This window comes from Antennarius striatus, chromosome 8 (genome assembly GCF_040054535.1).
Source record: "Antennarius striatus isolate MH-2024 chromosome 8, ASM4005453v1, whole genome shotgun sequence".
NCBI classification, from domain to species: domain Eukaryota; kingdom Metazoa; phylum Chordata; class Actinopteri; order Lophiiformes; family Antennariidae; genus Antennarius; species Antennarius striatus.
The window spans coordinates 16,434,075-16,452,748 of record NC_090783.1 but is presented as its reverse complement, the minus strand read 5'-3'; the positions used below and the strand labels follow the sequence as shown (position 1 = coordinate 16,452,748).

Below are 18,674 nucleotides of genomic sequence, written 5' to 3'. Positions count from 1 at the left end.
CCGCCTACCACTGCCTTAAGAAATCCTCTGGAAACTCTGCAAACACTTAAGACATTGGCGTTAACTTGTTTATGCCGTTACCCATTCGCTCTATTAAATATAATACAATAATAGAACTCACTCTATGCTCATCTCTTAAGTAAGAGCAAGAGTCAACATAATTGGAAGCACTTTGTGAGTCACGCCAGTGCATTTTCTGCTCCCACGAGAAAGCACAATATTTATAACACCCTGACACTTGTTGAATAGTTAAAAGTCTCTTCCTCCTGCACAAAGTCGGCCGTGAGGATGGGGGGAGAGAAAGGCTGCTGCGTCTGCTGTGAGGGATCACACGGATGCCGTACTGGAGAGATCTGCAGCATAACCAGTACCTGCCCTGGGAGTGTTTTCACAATTGTCTGTGATGTTTAAGTTGCTATGGAACCCAAAATGTCCGCGTGCAATCCGTACATAGGCTGAACGTTTATGATTCCGTTCTGACGTCGATCATTTACATAAGAGGAGGACCGGCTGGATGGAATAACAAGACAGAACGGTGCATTATGGGAGCAATAATAAAAAGACTTCTGCAGTGTTGAGGAATGGTGTCATGTAAACAAATTACACTTCAGCATCAAAGCGTCTTCAGTTTTTTTCGGCGTGTTTCTTTCAAGTCTGAGGTGGATCCTTCCTCCCTCAGATCTCGGTATGTTCCTGCCTCGCCGACAGACAACTGGCACTTGAAAAAAGACGCTCTCTGAGCAAAATGGATGAACTGATGGGCAGGCCGTACTTTACTTTTCCTCATTCCAGGTTTTACAGAGTGGCACTTTATCGATGCGATCGGGATGTCTGAAATTTGAAATCACAAACTGCATCTTCTTGGTGTCTGCAGATTGTAATTATGTATACTCAAAGGTTTATTTAAAGCAGAATAACTCACTCTCCTAGACGATTTAGTTTTCTTGAGTGCCAATTTAACTGCCGTATATATATGTTTATATACACACACACACACACACACACACACACACACACACACACACATATATACAGCAGTGACAGTAACAGTGACTACTACGTGAAATGGTACTGAGGGGGTCAGAAATTTCACCAACAAGGAGGAAATGTGAGAAAGAGGTGAAACTAAAACAAAAGTAGTAGAAAAAAAAGGAATGAAAAGACAATCCAAAAATTTTGTAGGTAGGAACATGATAACATCTACACATAACGTCTGTCAGGGCAGGAAGTGGTCAAACCTGCTCCATATTTGATGATTACCCGACACAAAAATGTTATAACACAACACACGGTGTCATTCTTGAAGTATGCTGCAAAATCAACATCCAGTTTTACTTTAAGGAAGACACAAAGTCGACCTTAAGTTGATCATCCATTTTTTTAATCACTTAAATGAAACGCACATTACTCCTCCAAGGTTTGCCTGTCATGATTGTCCGCTCGCTGCTTTTTTTCTTCCTTTATTCTAAACTAATAATAATAGCCCATTGTTTGCTGTGACCAGAGAGAACATTGCCTGCCAGTTGAACACCAGAAACGACCCATCACAGTCTGAACATCGATCTTTACCAGAGTCTAGAGCAGTTTCTCACCAGTGGTGTGAATTTCAGATAATTAAAACCAAACATTCGATATTTAAACTGTAGTTTGGATTTTGGTTTCAGGGAATGTCATTAGCTATCGGATGTGTGTGTGTGTGTGTGTGTGTGTGTGTGTGTGTGTGTGTGTGTGTGTGTGTGTGTGTGTGTGTGTGTGTGTGTGTGTCAGTGCTGTGTGAATCATGCTGTGGTTGTGGTGGTGGTTTCAGTGTAGACCGGAATAGCAACGACAGATTTCAGTGAAATGCTCAAATTCAAAGCAGGAGGCCAGCCACTCCAGCTTGATTAGGATCTGAACACCCGTCAGACACGACAGGAGTGTTTACCGCCGTTCCATTCCCCATCCCTTTAATGTTAGTTCTAATCATTGTTTCTCCTGAACAGCTGAGAGCTCATTAACGCCTGATAAGCAGCTTGAAACACTCTGATTGTGAGACAAGCATCCATCACTGTGGTGTTATTTATGTTGTTATTTACAGTTTTATGGGAACATTAAGACCACATTATATGCGGTTGCATATGGGAACACCCACAGAGCTGATGAGTGTGTTTATGTGTATGTGTGTGTTCTTTCTCCACAATTTCACAGCAATAAATAAATAAATGTGAGTATACTGTTACCTGGTCATGTGTGTTTTATTGAAGTCTTTGCCATAAGTAACTAGGAAGAGATCTCAGCGGGAAACGTGTCCATCAGAGGACGCAACCACACGCAACCACATGACTAACAGGGAAACTTTTAGCTACATGTGTGAGCCGGACTCCAGCCGGGCCCACAGGGATCATGACAGTGTCTGACTACTGGGGGGGGGGGTGATGTAGAGGAAAGAAACAAAAAAATGCTGACAACCAGATGTGAATGTTGAAGCCAGATGCTTTTAAAACGCTTTACAGTCTCCGGGTGGAGGTCGGACGGTTTAATTCTGGCACGTTAACGGATTCGCACATCCGTTACCAGCAACACCTTAACAAGCACCCGTTGGTGACGAATGCAACGCCTTCTCCTGTAAATAACACAAACTGACACTAATGAGGAGGTGTAGAAACGTCTGATGGAGAATCAGAAGAAGGCACCCGCCGTCTCCGTGCTGGAAGACTCAGACTTAAAGCTCACTGCTGACATAATACCACTCTATGACATCCACATTTACACGGTATCTGCTGGTGGAGATGTGAACAACAAGACGAGATTAGAGGAGGAATCATCCACGCTCTCTAGCAGCACTTCCCTCCAGAGGCACAACAGGAGACAAGCGCTAATGACAACTGTAGCTCCTGCCTGCTGGGATGACACATCCAAAACTATGCATAATGTTTCCATCCGACAAAAGTACTCGCATAGAAATTATGCTTCTGTCATACCGTAGCTTCTGGTCTTTTCTATTCTGGATCAAAGTAGTGCCCCCCCATCCCCTCCCCGTAGCATCAGTTGGCACTTCTGTTTCAGCCTTAGGCTGGACAACTCTGTTTGCCAAGCCACACACACACGCACGCACGCACACACGCACGCACGCACACACACACACACGCACGCACACACACACACACACACACACACACACACACACACACACAAGGGGAGACAGAATGAAAAGGCAGTGATTAACCAGTTGAGGGGATGCATGTGACTTAGGGTGACCAGTTGAATGTTAAGAGTCCGGGGGCCGGGGGCCACGGCGCCGCAGAGAGCGAGGTGACGCTTTGACAGGCAGGCAGCAGGCGAGCTTACTGGTTGGTAGAGAGACTGGCACACAGGCCTCCAGGCGATGAGGATGAAAGGCCATCTTTCAAAGGTCATTGGTGCAGATTGGCTGTATGTTTTAATAGTGAAAAACATGTGGACAAATCGGTGGGGGCACCGAGCCACAGAAGACATTACTGATGGGAATACTTCAAAGAGGGGGAATAATATACGATGACAGGGATCCGGCATGAGAGGATGACCTGCAGACGGAGCGAATGATTGACTGCAACACAAAAAAAAGATCCGCAAAGCAGCCAGACGAAGCAGCGCCCAGCTCCAACCTACGGAGCATGGAGGCCACAGTGTGTCACGTCCAAACCTGTTATCTCCTGGATTCACGGTGGCAGGGGAGTAAGCTCTATTTGAACGGCTGGCGGCTTTGTGAAGTGTGTGTGTGTGTGTGTGTGTGTGTGTGTGTGCGGGGGTTATATATTCGACTGCTCACCAGCCAGGAACAAGCAGGTCCAATGTCTTTAGGGCAGCCAGACTGCTGGAGAGAACCACAAGAGCGGGAATCATGATGAATTTAATTCCAGGCGTGAGTTTGTGAAAATGAATCGCATGCCGCTCGAATATAAAACCTGCTCAGTGTGCTGCCTTCAGGGGCACAGTGGAAACAAATTTATTTATTGTCTCATTTCATCAAGGCTGATCAAATATGTCATCGGCTCCTCTACTTCTGCACAATTCTATCCCAACAGTCGTTGTGTTATTAAGCTTTTTTGTTTCCCTTGTTCTCATCAACAATACAACTCTTTGTGCTTTCACCATCACCAGATGACTCCTGCACACTAATCAAAAACAATTGTGCTCATTGGGTTAAGCTTCCATTTGGCCTTTCTCACATAGAGCTGCTGAGCCGTGCAGCTCCTGGATTTGCCTTTAAATGTCACACACACACACACACACACACACACACACACACACACACACACACACACACACACACACACACACACACACACACACACACACACACACACCGTAACAGTTGGAGGCTACAGCACCGGGTCAAGGGGTTCTCTCCGGGCACCTCCTCCTCGAGGGGGCTTCAACCCCTGCCATGCTCATCATTCACCCATGGAGGGAATTATACCACTAGGATGTGATTTTACTCTCCGTTTTGGCATTTTTAAATGGGGGGGGGGGTCTGGGCTGGGGTGCGTTCCGTTCATCCGGTCGGCGCAATGTGGCTCCGCGCGTCAGCCGAGGATGCTCGTCTCCGCGTCGGAGGTGGAAACCGAAAAACAACGAATTGGGGGCTCGCTTTGGCTTGAGAAATCCTGTCTTAACTCTAAGAGGGATCCCTCGATCGGTGACAACAATCAATCATACATTTATTATGAGGCCCGTCGTTATGCGCCCCCCACCTCCCCTAGAAAAACTGGAGATGTGTTGACCTGCCTGCCAACCCCTCCGGGGCTCCATCCCAGGCGAAACAGACTCTCTCTAGCGGGGGACATGATATGAAAACCTCGGCGGCGCCTCCGTCTTACCGGCTGCTGTATGTGACGAGACGTCCCCTTCCCCGGGGGGGGAAGATGCTGCCGCTGCCGCCGCTGGTTTCCGTGCTGGAAATAGTCGCTTCCAGCGGCTTTGTTGCCTCCGATCCGGTCCCTCTTCTCCCGCACGCTGGAGCCTCCGTTGTCCCCGTCTTCTCCGGAGTCGAGGTTGCTGAAGTTCCACACGATCAGCGTCTGCACCAACAGCACGGTGAGGGCTGCGATCAGGGCGGACCGCGACCGGCGGGCCAACCTGCGAGCGCACACGCCGCCGACCATCATCGCTCCACCAGGCTGCTGCTGCTGCTGCTGCTGCTGCTGCTGCTGCTGGAGCTGGAGGACCGTCTGTGGCTCTGCGCAGCGAGACAGGAGGAAGGAGTGGAAATAGAGGGAGGAGGAGGAGGTGCTGGTGTTGGTGAGGCGGGAGGAGGAGGAGGAGGAGGAGGAGGGAGGGAGAATGGAGAAGCAGGAGAGGACAGGGCCACCGTGTGGTGAGAGGATGCTCAGCGACAGACGTGACGCTGGAGGCTGGAGAGAGAGAGTCCGTCTCCTCTACATCATGTCTTAAATAGTCTTTTCTATCAAGATTGTGGGATTGATCACATGTCCACTGCGCTAAGAACCATCACTCCGGAGCATGAGACAATGGCAGCAGCGCTCTGATCGCGGCAGGAATTCTGGGCCCGCTGATATAATTCTGCCTCCAGCACCTTTGAACTAATTCCAACCTCCTAATGAAATTGTTGCAAGTCTCTCCAGCACCAGTTGCTTGTGCACAGCAGGCTTTCCTACCCCTGCCTTCAGTGATGTAAGGTGCAGCAATCTGGAGGCTGCCTGCACACATTCTCTTCTTCTCTTCTAGTGTAGGCCTAACCCATCCTAGATCCTGGATCTCTGCAGGTCTACCCAATTTGGAGCCGATGCAACTGCTGTTGAGTGCATCAGTTCCCCATAAAATAAAGTTCTTCTGTTATTATGACATCAGTGGTGATGCTTCACATCCATCCATCTCCTCTACAGCCGCTTATCTGCCTTATGGATCACATATCTGCTGGAACCCAACCCAGACGGATCCGGACAAAAGGCAGGGTACACCCCAAATGAGACGTCAGCTCATTGCAGGGCCACATGAAAGTCAGACAAAACACACACTCACACCTACGGACAATTTGGTGTCACTAGTTCACCTAAGCTGCATAGTTTTGGAAGTGGGAGGAACCCGGAAAGAACCCACTCAGATACAGGGAGAACATAAAAACACCATACAGAAAGGAGTCGAGCCCAGAACCTTCTTCCTGTGAGGCAACAACGTGACTCGCTGCACCATCGTGGTGCCCCTGACATCAGACAGTTAGAAAAAAACTTGGTGTAATATTAGAAATCCTGCAGGCGATTGAAAGATTTTTCATTCATACGGACACACTGAGTGTCTGAAGTGTGAAACAACATAAAGGAATGTCCCAAGGAAAGAGCTCCTCATACAATATTCTGGCTTCTTCTCTGTTGTGATTGAGTTTATAGCATTTCAATTCTCCAAATGGTCTACGTGTTCAATTATTTCTCAAACAATTAACATGATTACAAATATGCCACTCAAAGTGTCTCCCTGGATTTACCACTGAATATCTCACTCAGAGTAAATTCTGAAAAGATGCAGCGTGTCCATGTTTGATATTCAAATCAAATTCCTGCATCTAATTTTGTGTTTATGTTGGTTTGACTGCTTGTCTTGGTAATTAATAAGAAAACCACCAAGACATCCTAAAATGAGGGTTTCTCCCAAATGGGATACCGTCTAACATTAGTTAAGAGTGTATGCAGCAGCAATCTTTATAAATAACTGGAGTGGGAATATTTTTAGACCAATCTAAGTTTCAGCTCAATTCTTCAGAGTGATTCAGAGATGGTGTTAAATTCTCGTCCTGAGCTCCACCAGAGCCAAGATGTGATTCACACGGCTTTCCTTTGTTTAAAATGCGAAAATAAATGAACAGCACCGGTGGCATCAACCTCTGTGTGTTGTAAAACACAGGCTTAAGTGATGTCCAAAAAAATAACAGCTTTCCCTCAAGCACTGATTCGGCCAGTTGCAGGCCTCCAAAGGTAATGTGTCAGGGTTGCATCACACCATTCATCATTGTTTAGTCTACACCTTTAAAAGCCCTCCTATCACCTGCTACATCCAGTATATTGAAAGTAAATAAAGTTTATACTAGTGGAGATCAGCTGCTCCAATCCAACAGCAGAAGTCTTTCTAATTATAAAGGAGATAGAATTAAAATAAAAGCATGATTGACCCCCTCGTGTTCGATGAATATCGCCAGATGGTAAATTGACTTATACCTTTGGAATCAAACACAAATAAAACTAGAGTGACGTGATGAAGCAGATTATGATGAATAGTGGGGAAGCGTTCAGCTGTGAATATATCTTTAAAGAAGATTTACACAGGAAACAGGAAGTGAATATGCTGTAAGTGACATATACTTAAGAGAGTATGATCACTAGTGAGGTTACATGTGGGACAGTCCAGTTAAAATTAATGTAGGTGACTCCTGAGAGGGTGTCTCAAATGTTTTATTTGCTGTAAGTCTGGACGTGAAGAAACATTTCATCATGGAAACGACTCTTAATTTCAGTGAATAAAAATTCAGAATGTTATTTTGCTTTGCACCCACATATTGACCTAGAAATACACTGCATGTAGGAGATGGTGATTCTAAAGCAGACAGGTTTTCATCAACGTAGATGTTCAATAATTATCTCATTAAGCCAAGTCCTGCCCACTTGTTTCATTACCTAACTTTGCAATAGAGGCCTCAGAATCTCCCCAACAGGAAGCCCGGAGTGACAACTGTGACGCCGAGATAAAGGAGAACCATCGATCTAATGGTTTAAAGACTGCTAATGCTAAAGCCCCGTGAACTTCAGCACCGGCTCGCATAATCAGTGGAAACAGTCAGCTGTCCTATGTTAAAGCTGTGGCTTTTTATTAGCTTCACTTTCAAACAGCCGAGGTGTCTAATGAGGTTCGTGTGGGGAGTATTTTCATTTACTAAGATCTCACACATGCGAGATTGTCAGATCGGACTGTTGGTGGGTGAAAAAAAAAGAAATGTGACTGAAGGTGGAGCTTCTTAAGTCTGCAGGTGGGGTAAATGAATATTAGCTTATGAAAAAGGGAGAAAGCGTGAATGTCAGCCCTCTCTGCTGTGTCTGTGTCTTTGCTTTATGTTTAAAGGTGTGTCGTAACTGATTTTGTAAACCAAGGCAAAACGTTATGAATTGACCCAACACTGCATTTAATTTAACAGAGAAAAAAAACACATCGACAGCCTGATGAAAGCTGCTCATGGTCAAAGCCATTTCTAATCTTTTTTTGGTATTGTTTCTGAGCAGCCAGCTTTTGCAGTGAGCAAATAAGATTGCAGACCTGACATGGATAATAGACGTGGCTTCCTGGCACATTGATGGATGATTATATCCTCAATTATGGTTGCAAAATAAGATAATTGAAGCCAGACGAAGAAAAGAAAATTGTTTGTCTGAGCTTTGACACCCAGCAAAGTTTTGCATATGTTGAGGCCCAGGTTTTGAAGTGGATGATTTGTTGTAATGGTTGCTGATACACAGAAAGAGCAGTTATCATTCTGGTCTTCATCTGCAGGAATACCTCGTCTATTCGAGGTGCAAAAGAATCAGCTCTGAAGGATACAAAGGCAGATAAGTTTTCCAGGGTGCAAACTGCTGACCTTCTGATTGTTAAATCTATGTGGCATGCAGGAATTCCTTCCATTTTCAGAATTACACATGGAAATTTTACCTTACTTCATTTGCAGCTTAACTTTTGAAGCTTCTCCCCTATGAAAGACTAGAGATAACAGCATGTGAATGTGAACTACAACAAACTGAGGGGGAGCATTTTGTTCATGTCAACTACAGTGCAGGTAGTTCAGCCAGGTAGGCAAGAAATTCACTTCACTCCCAAAGACAAGTACATGTTCATCCAGACTCAAGTGTTTTATCTGCATTGTCATTGTACAGCTTATTTAAAGCATTTTTGAATTGCAGCACAAATTATTAATGTTGCGTTATATCTGCAGACAAACAGGGCCAGCTCGGCAGAGATAAGGCTGCAGGCCACAGGCGGATAAATGCATCATTTCTAAATGCCTTTAAATGCTCACAGACACCCCAAAGATATTTGAGTGTCTTGTAAATGTTATTCTTATTCCATCAAGAAGAGGGACAGCTGCAAAGAAATTAAAAAAAATTGGTAATTACGACAGAGACGAGAGAGAGGAAGGAGAGAGAAGAGGGAGATGGGTGTGCTGAAATTAATGAGAGCATAGTCAAAGAAGAGCGAGATGAAAAACTGATAAAAGACAAAACTCATTGTAATTGGAAAGTAGGGGTGAAGTCAGAGAACGTAGGAGGGAATATCAGACATAATCAAATCATAGAGGGTATGCTAAACGTTGACTAAATGAACAGAAGATGAGGGTAGATCCAGAGGAAGATGGAGCAGAAAAAAGAAAAGCATTTATGAACTCAACGTAAAGAAAAAGAAAATATAGAGACGGAAAACAGCCCACGCTCCTCTGGTGAGAGGGCACTGCCATGTCTTCCCCTCTCATTAGCTGTAACTTCTGTTTCTTAGGGGACTGAGTGGGCTGAATGTCGCCACAACAATGGTTGCCGTTCCCCGTGGCAACAAACACTGATTTTAATTAGAGCCGACCTCTTTGTCACTCAGAGACAGACACATAGACTGACCATAGGAGCTCGATGGGGGGATTTGAGCAAGCTGTCCTCCCAACAAACCTCATCTTAAGAGGTAAATAACAGGGAGACAGGGAGGTAGAGAGACAGATGAGCAGCCAGCTGGTGGAGAGTGGGTGTAGGACGTGAGGGGGGGGGTGCTGTGTGAGGCGCCGCTCACCGTGACTTTTGAAGCCTGAGGCGTCCTGCTGTAGGACACTCTCCTGCAGTTGGTATTTTATGTAACCAGGCAGCGTGCTGACTGGAGTGCACTAAACACAGCAGTAGACAGGTGTCCTTGGCAGGTCTGCGCCCCCCACCCCCCCACAACGCACCCACACCCTGGGACCAGAGGGAGCCTTTTTCCTCCCACTGTGATACAACATGATACCAAAGCAGCAGTGGCACTCCTCGCATGACCCATGCTACCGTATGGAAAGAGAGAGAATGTGATGTCTCTTTTTTTTATGGTTGCTTCTAGGAGCTTCAGGAAGATGCCTGGTGTTAGAATGTCAGAAGAACGTCAGGAGAACATGAGGAGAATGTGAGGAGAATGTGAGGAGAATGTGAGGAGAACCTCAGGAGAATGTGAGCAGAATGGCAGGAGATTGTCAGGAGAATGTCAGGAGAACGTCAGGAGAACATGAGGAGACTGTCAAGAGAATATCAGGGGTCCTGAACTCAAGTCTCACCAAACTTCTTCCAGGCCGGTGGACTTCATGGAGAGTTGACGAGTGTGAAACATTGTTAATCCAAATGTTGTTCACGTCAAAGTCAATTGGTTGTCGGTGGCAATAGTTGTGACATTAAATGTGTGCGCGTGTGTGTGTGTGCGTGCGTGTGTGTGTGTGTGTGTGTGTGTGTGTGTGAGTCTGCAAACTCCAGCCAAATGGATCTCACCTGAAAATTAAAGGTTAGCTGCTTGGCGAAATAGTTTTGCTATCTTGTAGATTAACGACATTTTTTAAAAGGAGGTTCTGGTGGATTAACCTGTTCAGGTTTGGACCACTCATCCCCAACACCTAGAAGATAAAAAGTTTTTTGACCTTTACCCAGGTGATAATATTTTTGCCAGTGTTGTTTTTACTTTATTTATTGATTTTTGGTCTGTGTTTTTCTAGCAGGATTCGTCACAAATTAAATTTTGTGTGCTAATGAGTTGACATTTCAGCAACAAAATCAACACTTGTAAACACGTGCGGGCCTCATTTTGATACCTCAAAATCAAATAATCAATGGAAAGATTAATAAATTAGTGAATCCGGTTTTTGGTTGACAGGAAGGGAAACAGGAAGTATGGGAGGATATCGGTTCCATTCGGGGTCCCTGGGCACCTACCAAGACAATGAGGGGTCACCCAGATCACTTTCACAGCTATTAAAAGGTTAAACATTGAGTCAAATCATTTCCCCTAGTACGTGACACATGCTAGATGTGATAGCGCCATTAGCACACCGGTGACAGCTTCCTCCTGTGTTACCAAGCCCGGCGACGTGAAGTCAGTTACCTTATCTGAAACGTCGAGAGGCTGTTTGTCATGTTCCATAGGCAAAGGTGTTAATGTGAGCTTATTTCCTGAAGGAAATAGATTTATTCCATAATACAATATAAGCTCTTCTCACATCAGACAGCTTGTCCTACAAGAACACAACCCCCCCCTACTTTATCTGCTACAAACCTGAATCGCCAGGGAAAAAGACCATCAAGCACAATGTGAAGCCACAGCTTTAAATGGGTTGAATGGATAAGAAAAACGGAAGTCAGCCAAAAGGAAATCTTTACCACACAATGCATTTGCTCAGTTTGTTTTGTAAAGTGGATGACTGTGAAAAGGTGTAGATATTTTCATAGTATTTGATGTATTGTTTGGAAATCATCTGTTCCTGCAGCAGTTTCAACTGAGTTTCAACCACCTCTTCTCCGACCACTTCCAAACGCACAGGTCAACACATCTTTGTTAAAGATATCTTTATGTGTCTTTGTTGCTAAGCAACCCTAGTAGTAAGTGTATCCTTCTCTTTAATTGTTTTATGAAACTTCCTACACACTGTGACAGTGGTCCAGTTGAGGATTTCCAGACTTTAGAAGACATTGCAGAACAAACTGTTCAAAATGACCTTCATCTTATCAATGAAGCCAGATTGAACTAATCATTAACGAAACTTCAGTTTGTCTTCAGGACATATTGGATGTTCTCCAATGTTACCTACTTAATTCACTTAAACAGGTTACTGAGCTGAGCCCTAAACACCTCAATAACGCCCTGACAAATGACGTTCTACTCTGGATGACATCACCTCAACCCAGAATTTAAAATCCTTCTCCTCTAGTAAAGCCCTTAATGGTCAGGTACCAACATACTGTCAAGAGTTCATTGTACCACCACCATTTTAGAACATTACTTTACCAGGATCAGGGTGACCCATTATCCCTAGAGTCTCCGAAAGAAGAATGAAAGCCAAAACCTTCTGGTATCAGACTCCTCGCCGGTGAAACCCTCTCTAAATGTAAGATTCAGCTGATTCCTTTTGAAAAAGCTTATAATTTAGACAGGTTTAGGTCATCCTTTAGCTATACTGCTATAAGGTTAGACTGCTGGGGGCAATTCCCATGATTCACTGAGCTCCTCTCTCCTCCTCTCCCTCTCTTTCTCTTCACATTCATGGCTCATTGATTCATGTCACTAACTTGACTTCTTCCCCCGGAGTCTTGGTGTTTTATCATTTTGCAGGTTCCTGTGGATTGTGCTTGTACCTACTGCTTGTTGTGCTTCTTATCCTTACTGTTCTTCTCTCTTCCCTTCCAAAGAGTTTGTTGTGATTGAGTGTTTATATAAACTTGTTATATACTATAGCGATTTTTTCTTTATAATAAAATGTGTTGTTTGTAATTCTGTGGATGAAGATGTTTATAATTGGTTTGCTATTCTCAGTCAAGGAACACCACAAACTAATTTTAATTACTGTTGCTATCAGTCCAGTCGTGTACTTTCTATTTACATATAGACTATAGAAAAAGGTAACTTGCATAGTAAAATAATTGATATCGAAACAAAATATTAGTCCTTGCATGCAGAAAGGCTTTTTTTTTTCTTTTGAGCAGACTGGATTTGCACTCACATTGAAACTATAGTATGATTAATAAAATATATCAAATAGCAAAGTCCTACATACGTAAAATGTCCCTTTCAGCCTTGGAAGGTGGCATCTGTGTGTCATCCTCAAGGTCGGATCCTCTACCAGACGCCTAAGAGTCTGAGGGTTCTGCTCAGTATCTTAGCTGTTCCTAGGACTGCGCTGTTCTGGACTGAGGCTTCAGATGTTCCAGGAATCTGCTGGAGCCACTCTTCCAGTTTGGGGGTCACTGCCCCAAGTGCTACTACTACCATGGGTAGCACGTTAGCCTTGACCTTCCACATCTGTTCCATCATCTGTTCTTTCAACCCGTGATACTTCTCAATCTTTCCGTGTTCCTTCTTCCTGATGTTGGCTGGTATCGCCACATCTATCACCACTGCTCTCTTTTGCTCTTTGTCCACCACCATGTGTGGTTGGTTAGCCAGGAGCTGGTTGTCAGTCTGGAAGCTGATCTTCTTGATATCAGCCACTCCCAAACCCTAACCCTCCTTAGCAGCTGGTTCATCTGTGTTGCTCATGGAGTGCTTTCAGCTTCTTTAGCCACTTTGTATGGATCATATCGGGGCTTCATAAGCCAGCTCAGCCTTCTGCTCTCTGCCAGATTGTTTTAGTGTTTGCCCTGACTCTCCAGCCCTCGATTCCTGCCTGCTATTCAGATTCCTTTGACCCAGCCTGTTTCCCAGACCCTGCCTTTCGTTGACCCCTCTTTGGATTTGTCTGCCTGGTTTTTGGATTGCCTTCCTTTGTATGACCTCGTCTGGTTTTTGGACTCTGCCTTTTCGTCTGTCGTTTGATTTGTTGGACTTATTACCCAATACCTGACCCCTGCCTGTATTATTAAACCTGTTCTAAGACTTTACTTGACCACTACTCTGTCGTGCATTTGGGTTCCCCCTGCCAGTCGTGTTCGACCCCTTGACAGAAAAATCTGGCCAAAATGAACCCAGCCGACAGCAATCCAGCTCAGCAGGACCTATCAGATGAATCCAGCTTGACCCAGCGTTATGACCGTCACCTCCAGTTTTTAGCCGAGGTCATGCGCTCCATAAACACCCGCCAGGAGTGCAGCATGAACATCCTCCTGAAACAGCTTGCTGCATTTTCAGTGGCACTACCAGGTCGTCCAGTTCCCACTGCCGTCCCTGAACCTCCTGCTCAGTTGGTGACTGGTTCCGAGGTTAGGATTCCGCCACCAGAAAGCTGTTCCGGGGCTCCAGGTACTTGCCATCCCTTCCTGATTCAGTGCTCCCTTATTTTGAAGCAGCAACCCTTGGCTTTTCCAACAGAGCTGTCCCGTGTGGCGTACATTGTCTCCCTGCTCACAGGGAGAGCCCGAGACCGGGGGACTGCCGAGTGGGAACGGCAGTCACCTGTATGTGCGTCCTTCCAGTCCTTCTCTGCTGAGTTGCGGAGGGTCTTCGATCATGTGACTCCTGGGAGAGAGGCAGCCAGGGGCCTTGATGTCTCTTGATCTCATGTGTTTGTCAGAGAATCACAGAGAAACCCTTTCTTTCCACCTCATTCACACTCCACAGCAGCCAGTGATTTTGGGCTACCCGTGGTTAAGAAGGCACAACCCACACATAGACTGGATCTCCGGAACTGTCCTTCAGTGGGGAACTCATTGTCATGCTGTATATCTTAAGTCCATTTTGCCTAATCTCAGTCCATGTCCTGTCGGGTTGTCTGACTTAACCGGGGTGCCTGATGTTTACATGGACCTGAAGGAGGTTTTTAGTAAGGCACGAGCAACGTCGCTTCCACCTCATCAACCGTCCAAATGCGCTATTGACCTTCTTCCTGGGACAACCCCGCCTAGGGGTAGACTGTATCCTCTATCGACACCAGAAATGAAGGCCATGGACACCTACATTCAGGACTCACTGGCAGCAGGCCTCATTCGTCCCTCTTCCTCCCCTACTGGTGCAGTATTCTTTTTTGTGGAAAAGAAGGATAAGACTTTACAACCATGTATTGATTATAGAGAGTTAAATGACATAACTGTTAAGAATCGTTACCTGCTTCAATTCATCTCCTCTGCTTTTGAAGTTTTGCATGAAGCTACCCTACATCATGTAGTCCGTATCAGAGAGGGTGACGAGTGGAAGACAGTGTTCAATACCCCTAGTGGACATTATGAGTACTCAGTCATTCGGTTTAACTAATGCCCCAGCTGTTTTCCAGGGGCTAGTGAATGATGTCCTATGTGATCTCGGTCCTCAGGTTCTGCAGTGGGGTCATGGTTCGTGACTGGCGTGCCACCCAGGGGTTAGGTACACGTTGGTCTTGTTGCAGCAGCGATTCTGGTGGCTGTACATAGAGGAAGATATTAAACAGTTTGTTGCTACTTGTCTGACCTGTGCTCAGCACAAGAATTCTCTGCTTCCTCCCTCCGGACTTCTCCAGCCGCTACCTCTGCCATGCCACCCCTGGTCGCTTATATCTCTGGACTTTGTTACTGGACTACTGGTCTCTGAGGGTAACAGTTATTCTGACTATTATCGATCGATTTTCTAAGTCTGTCCATGTGGTACCTTTACCCAAGTTGCCTTCTGCCAAGGAGATTGCTGAGCTGCACCGTCTCCCTAGTGACGTGGTCTCTGATCGGGGGCCAAAATTTACATTTCACTACTTAGCAGGAGTTCTGCACCTTGTTGGGGGCCAAAGTCAGTCTGACATCCGGATTTCATCCGCAGTCCAACGACAAAGCAGACAGCATGAACCAAGAGATGGAGACAGCATTGCACTGTCTGGCATCTCGCAACCATTCATCTTGGTCTAGACAACTACTCTGGGTGGAGTACGCCCACAACACCCTGCCGAGCTCTGCCACCAGTCTCTCGCCTTTCCAGTGTTCACAAGGGTTATCTACCACCATTATCTCCTGAGCAGGAACAGGAGGTCAGTGTCCCTTCTGTGCAGATGTTCATTCGACGATGCCGCCGTACCTGGATGCAGGCCTGGGCCGCCTTACTCCGTTCGTCGGATCGGTATAGGCGGTCCGCAACCGGAGACGCACGCCTGCCCCACAATATATGCTGGGTCAACGGGTCTGGTTGTCTACACGCAATCTCCCTCTCCATGTTGAGTCACGGAAGCTGGCTCCTCGGTTTGTGGGACCATTCCCCATCTCTAAGATCATCAACCCAGTGGCCGTTCGTCTGCGACTGCCCCGTTCCATGACGATACACCTGACATTTCATGTTTCTAGGATCAAGCCAGTGAAAGAGAGCCCGGAATCTGGTTTAGAATCCAAATCTAAACATCTAGAAGTTTCTGTCTGTCTACACTTACAGTAAGGTGGTCTCTGGTTGTCATCAGGGGACAACACTACAGGAAAAGGACACCATTACATCTAACTTTCCATTTTCCAAGTGAGACTGGACTGCATGGATGTCCTACTTGTCAGCAGCATGAACCTTTTGGTGAGAGTACAGCTTTATGTGGTTTTATAACTATTGATATTGATATTCTTCGACCTTCCAGCTATACAATTTCCTCCGGGATTAATAAAGTATCTATCTATCTATCTATCTATCTATCTATCTATCTATCTATCTATCTATCTATCTATCTATCTATCTATCTATCTATCTATCTATCTATCTATCTATCTATCTATCTATCTATCTATCTATCTATCTATCTATCTATCTATCTATCTATCTATCTATCTATCTATCTATCTATCTATCTATCTATCTATTCTGTTTGTCACTCTGTGAACTTCCTGTCCCTGGAAGAAACCATTTTCCAGAGCAAATTTAACCCCATGTGCCTTCATTAAAGCTCTGAATAATTCATCCTTCCCAGATTCAACCCCTCTTGTGTTTTTGCTGACTAGACTTAATGTGAAATACTGTCAAATAGGTCTGAATGGGTTTCCGTGTCTGACAGACAGAAATGACTTCTCGTGCATTGATGTCTGCTCCTCTTCTCAGAGCATGAGTTATTCATATGACATGGAAGCCAGTGGATTATATTAAATGGACCGTATGACTGCCGGAAAATATTGTATTTCATATGATCTGGCATCTTCACAATGCAGTATCACAAAACTTTTGAAATATACTGTATATCAAACAAGCACCACACACACACACACACACACACACACACACACACACACACACACACACACACACACACACACACACACACACACACACACACACACACACACACACACATAATCTATCATGGCACCACAATCAGCTGTGACTTCAAAAACTCATTAAACCAATAGTTTGACATTTTCAGAATATGTTAACTCAACATTAATGGCAAGCTATATGACAAGCTAAATAGCAGCAGCACATTTTTATTTAGGTCTTGTTTATTATTCATGTAATTCTGAAATGTGGAAAAAGGCAGTCAATATATTTTTCACATAGTGAAGTAAACTCTCATCTGTAATCTGTATGGTTGTCCAATCACATGTCTATATCCACTAGAAAATGTGTGATAATTTTTTACATGCTTTACAGTATATTCTGAAAATAATTTTTAATTTCATAAAATCGCCCCAATCTGGGGATGAATTAAGTATTTATCCATTTGAGGAAAAATCACTGACACACAGCATTAGACCATTAGAAACAGTAGCTTACTTCAGTTAGCACATCAAAGGTTTATGTCCCTTCTGAGGTCAAATTGACTGTGATTTAAACCCTGATGTTCTTCATATCGACACAGATTTTTCCCATCTGTCTTCAAGGTCAAAGGTTTGTTCAACCGTCATCTGGACAGCAGCAGCTCTTGCTCACCCTTCCACCTTCGCCCTCTGGGGCCCTTTGCTTGGGGGCAGATGTGACAAAAGCAGCACGTCTGCATTCTCAATCCAAACGAATATTTCTCGCCTGTGCTGCTTCGAACGCTCCTCCGAGACGGTGCAACCTTGTTAGATTGGTAAAAATAGTAACACTGGTGATGATTTGAGACTGCATTTAGAAAAAAAAAAGACAAAGGCAGAGGTGGGGAAAGGAGACAGGTAATGAGGGACAGGGAGCTGAGGAAATAAGTACAGCTACACACGCCCCCAACATTCAGTTGCATAGGTGAGTGAGATTACCTACCCCTGCTGGTTTTGGCTGATTAGCAATGACCTCAACCACAGAAACTGAAACATCACACATCACTTCACAGTGCAGAGCTTTGGCTTTCCAACATGAATGTGATGTACAGTTTTGTTGCCTCATACTGAAGCCAGTAGTTCTCTTACCTTTTTGCGAAGTAGCAATATATCAGAATCTGTTGCTGCCAAGTCTTTCCAGGACATTCGAGGAGGATTACGTGAAACCAAAAGTTAAAACTGAATATACAACAGATGAGCTGGAAGACACGTCCTCTTTATGTGTATGAAGGAAAAACACCACAACAAGCTTCATCTGGAGTTTGGAAAAAAATTAGATGCAAGTTTGCTCTAAACTTTAATGTCATATTTGATATTTTTTTGAGAATGTAGTGGAACTGCAGAGAAAGCCTTGCTTAATTCAGCATTAAAACACTAATAGCTTCCAGCCAACATGTCCTCAATCAATAAGATGCCAGCATAGTTGTTGTTTTGTTCCTCCTCCTCCTCCTCCTCCTCATGACTCCTCTGTTGCAGTTGTGCTCCCATTTTTTGGTGCTGGTGGTTAACTTTTCCATCCAATAATGGAGCACAGTGGACTGCTTATTGATTTCTTTGTCTCGATACAAATCAGTGAACACTCTCGGTGGAGCCGGGCTGTTACATTTATTTGCACTGCGTGGCAGCATGGATTCTTCAAATTTGGGAGTGACAAAAGCGGGTAAGAAACAGGCCACATGTCAGCTAATGACAAACATTGTACATTTCCAAACAATTTGTTTGCTTTGTGCACTTGATGAGGGCAGTGATGAATGTAATCTATGAAGCGCCCCTCTCACTGAAAGTGTGCAATATGTCTTG

The 18,674-nt window shown here is 44.8% G+C and overlaps 1 protein-coding gene across 1 annotated transcript in view; it reads right to left on the bottom strand.

Moving 5' to 3' along the window:
• The window catches only part of xylt1 (xylosyltransferase I), a 62,610-nt gene extending 57,405 nt beyond the window's left edge, over positions 1-5,205 (bottom strand). The window contains exon 1 of the mRNA XM_068322585.1: positions 4,839-5,205. Coding sequence (XP_068178686.1) covers positions 4,839-5,126 — 288 coding nt within the window. The 5' untranslated portion in view covers positions 5,127-5,205. The remainder of the gene's footprint in view (positions 1-4,838) is intronic.
• Between the last annotated feature and the right edge of the window lie 13,469 nt (positions 5,206-18,674).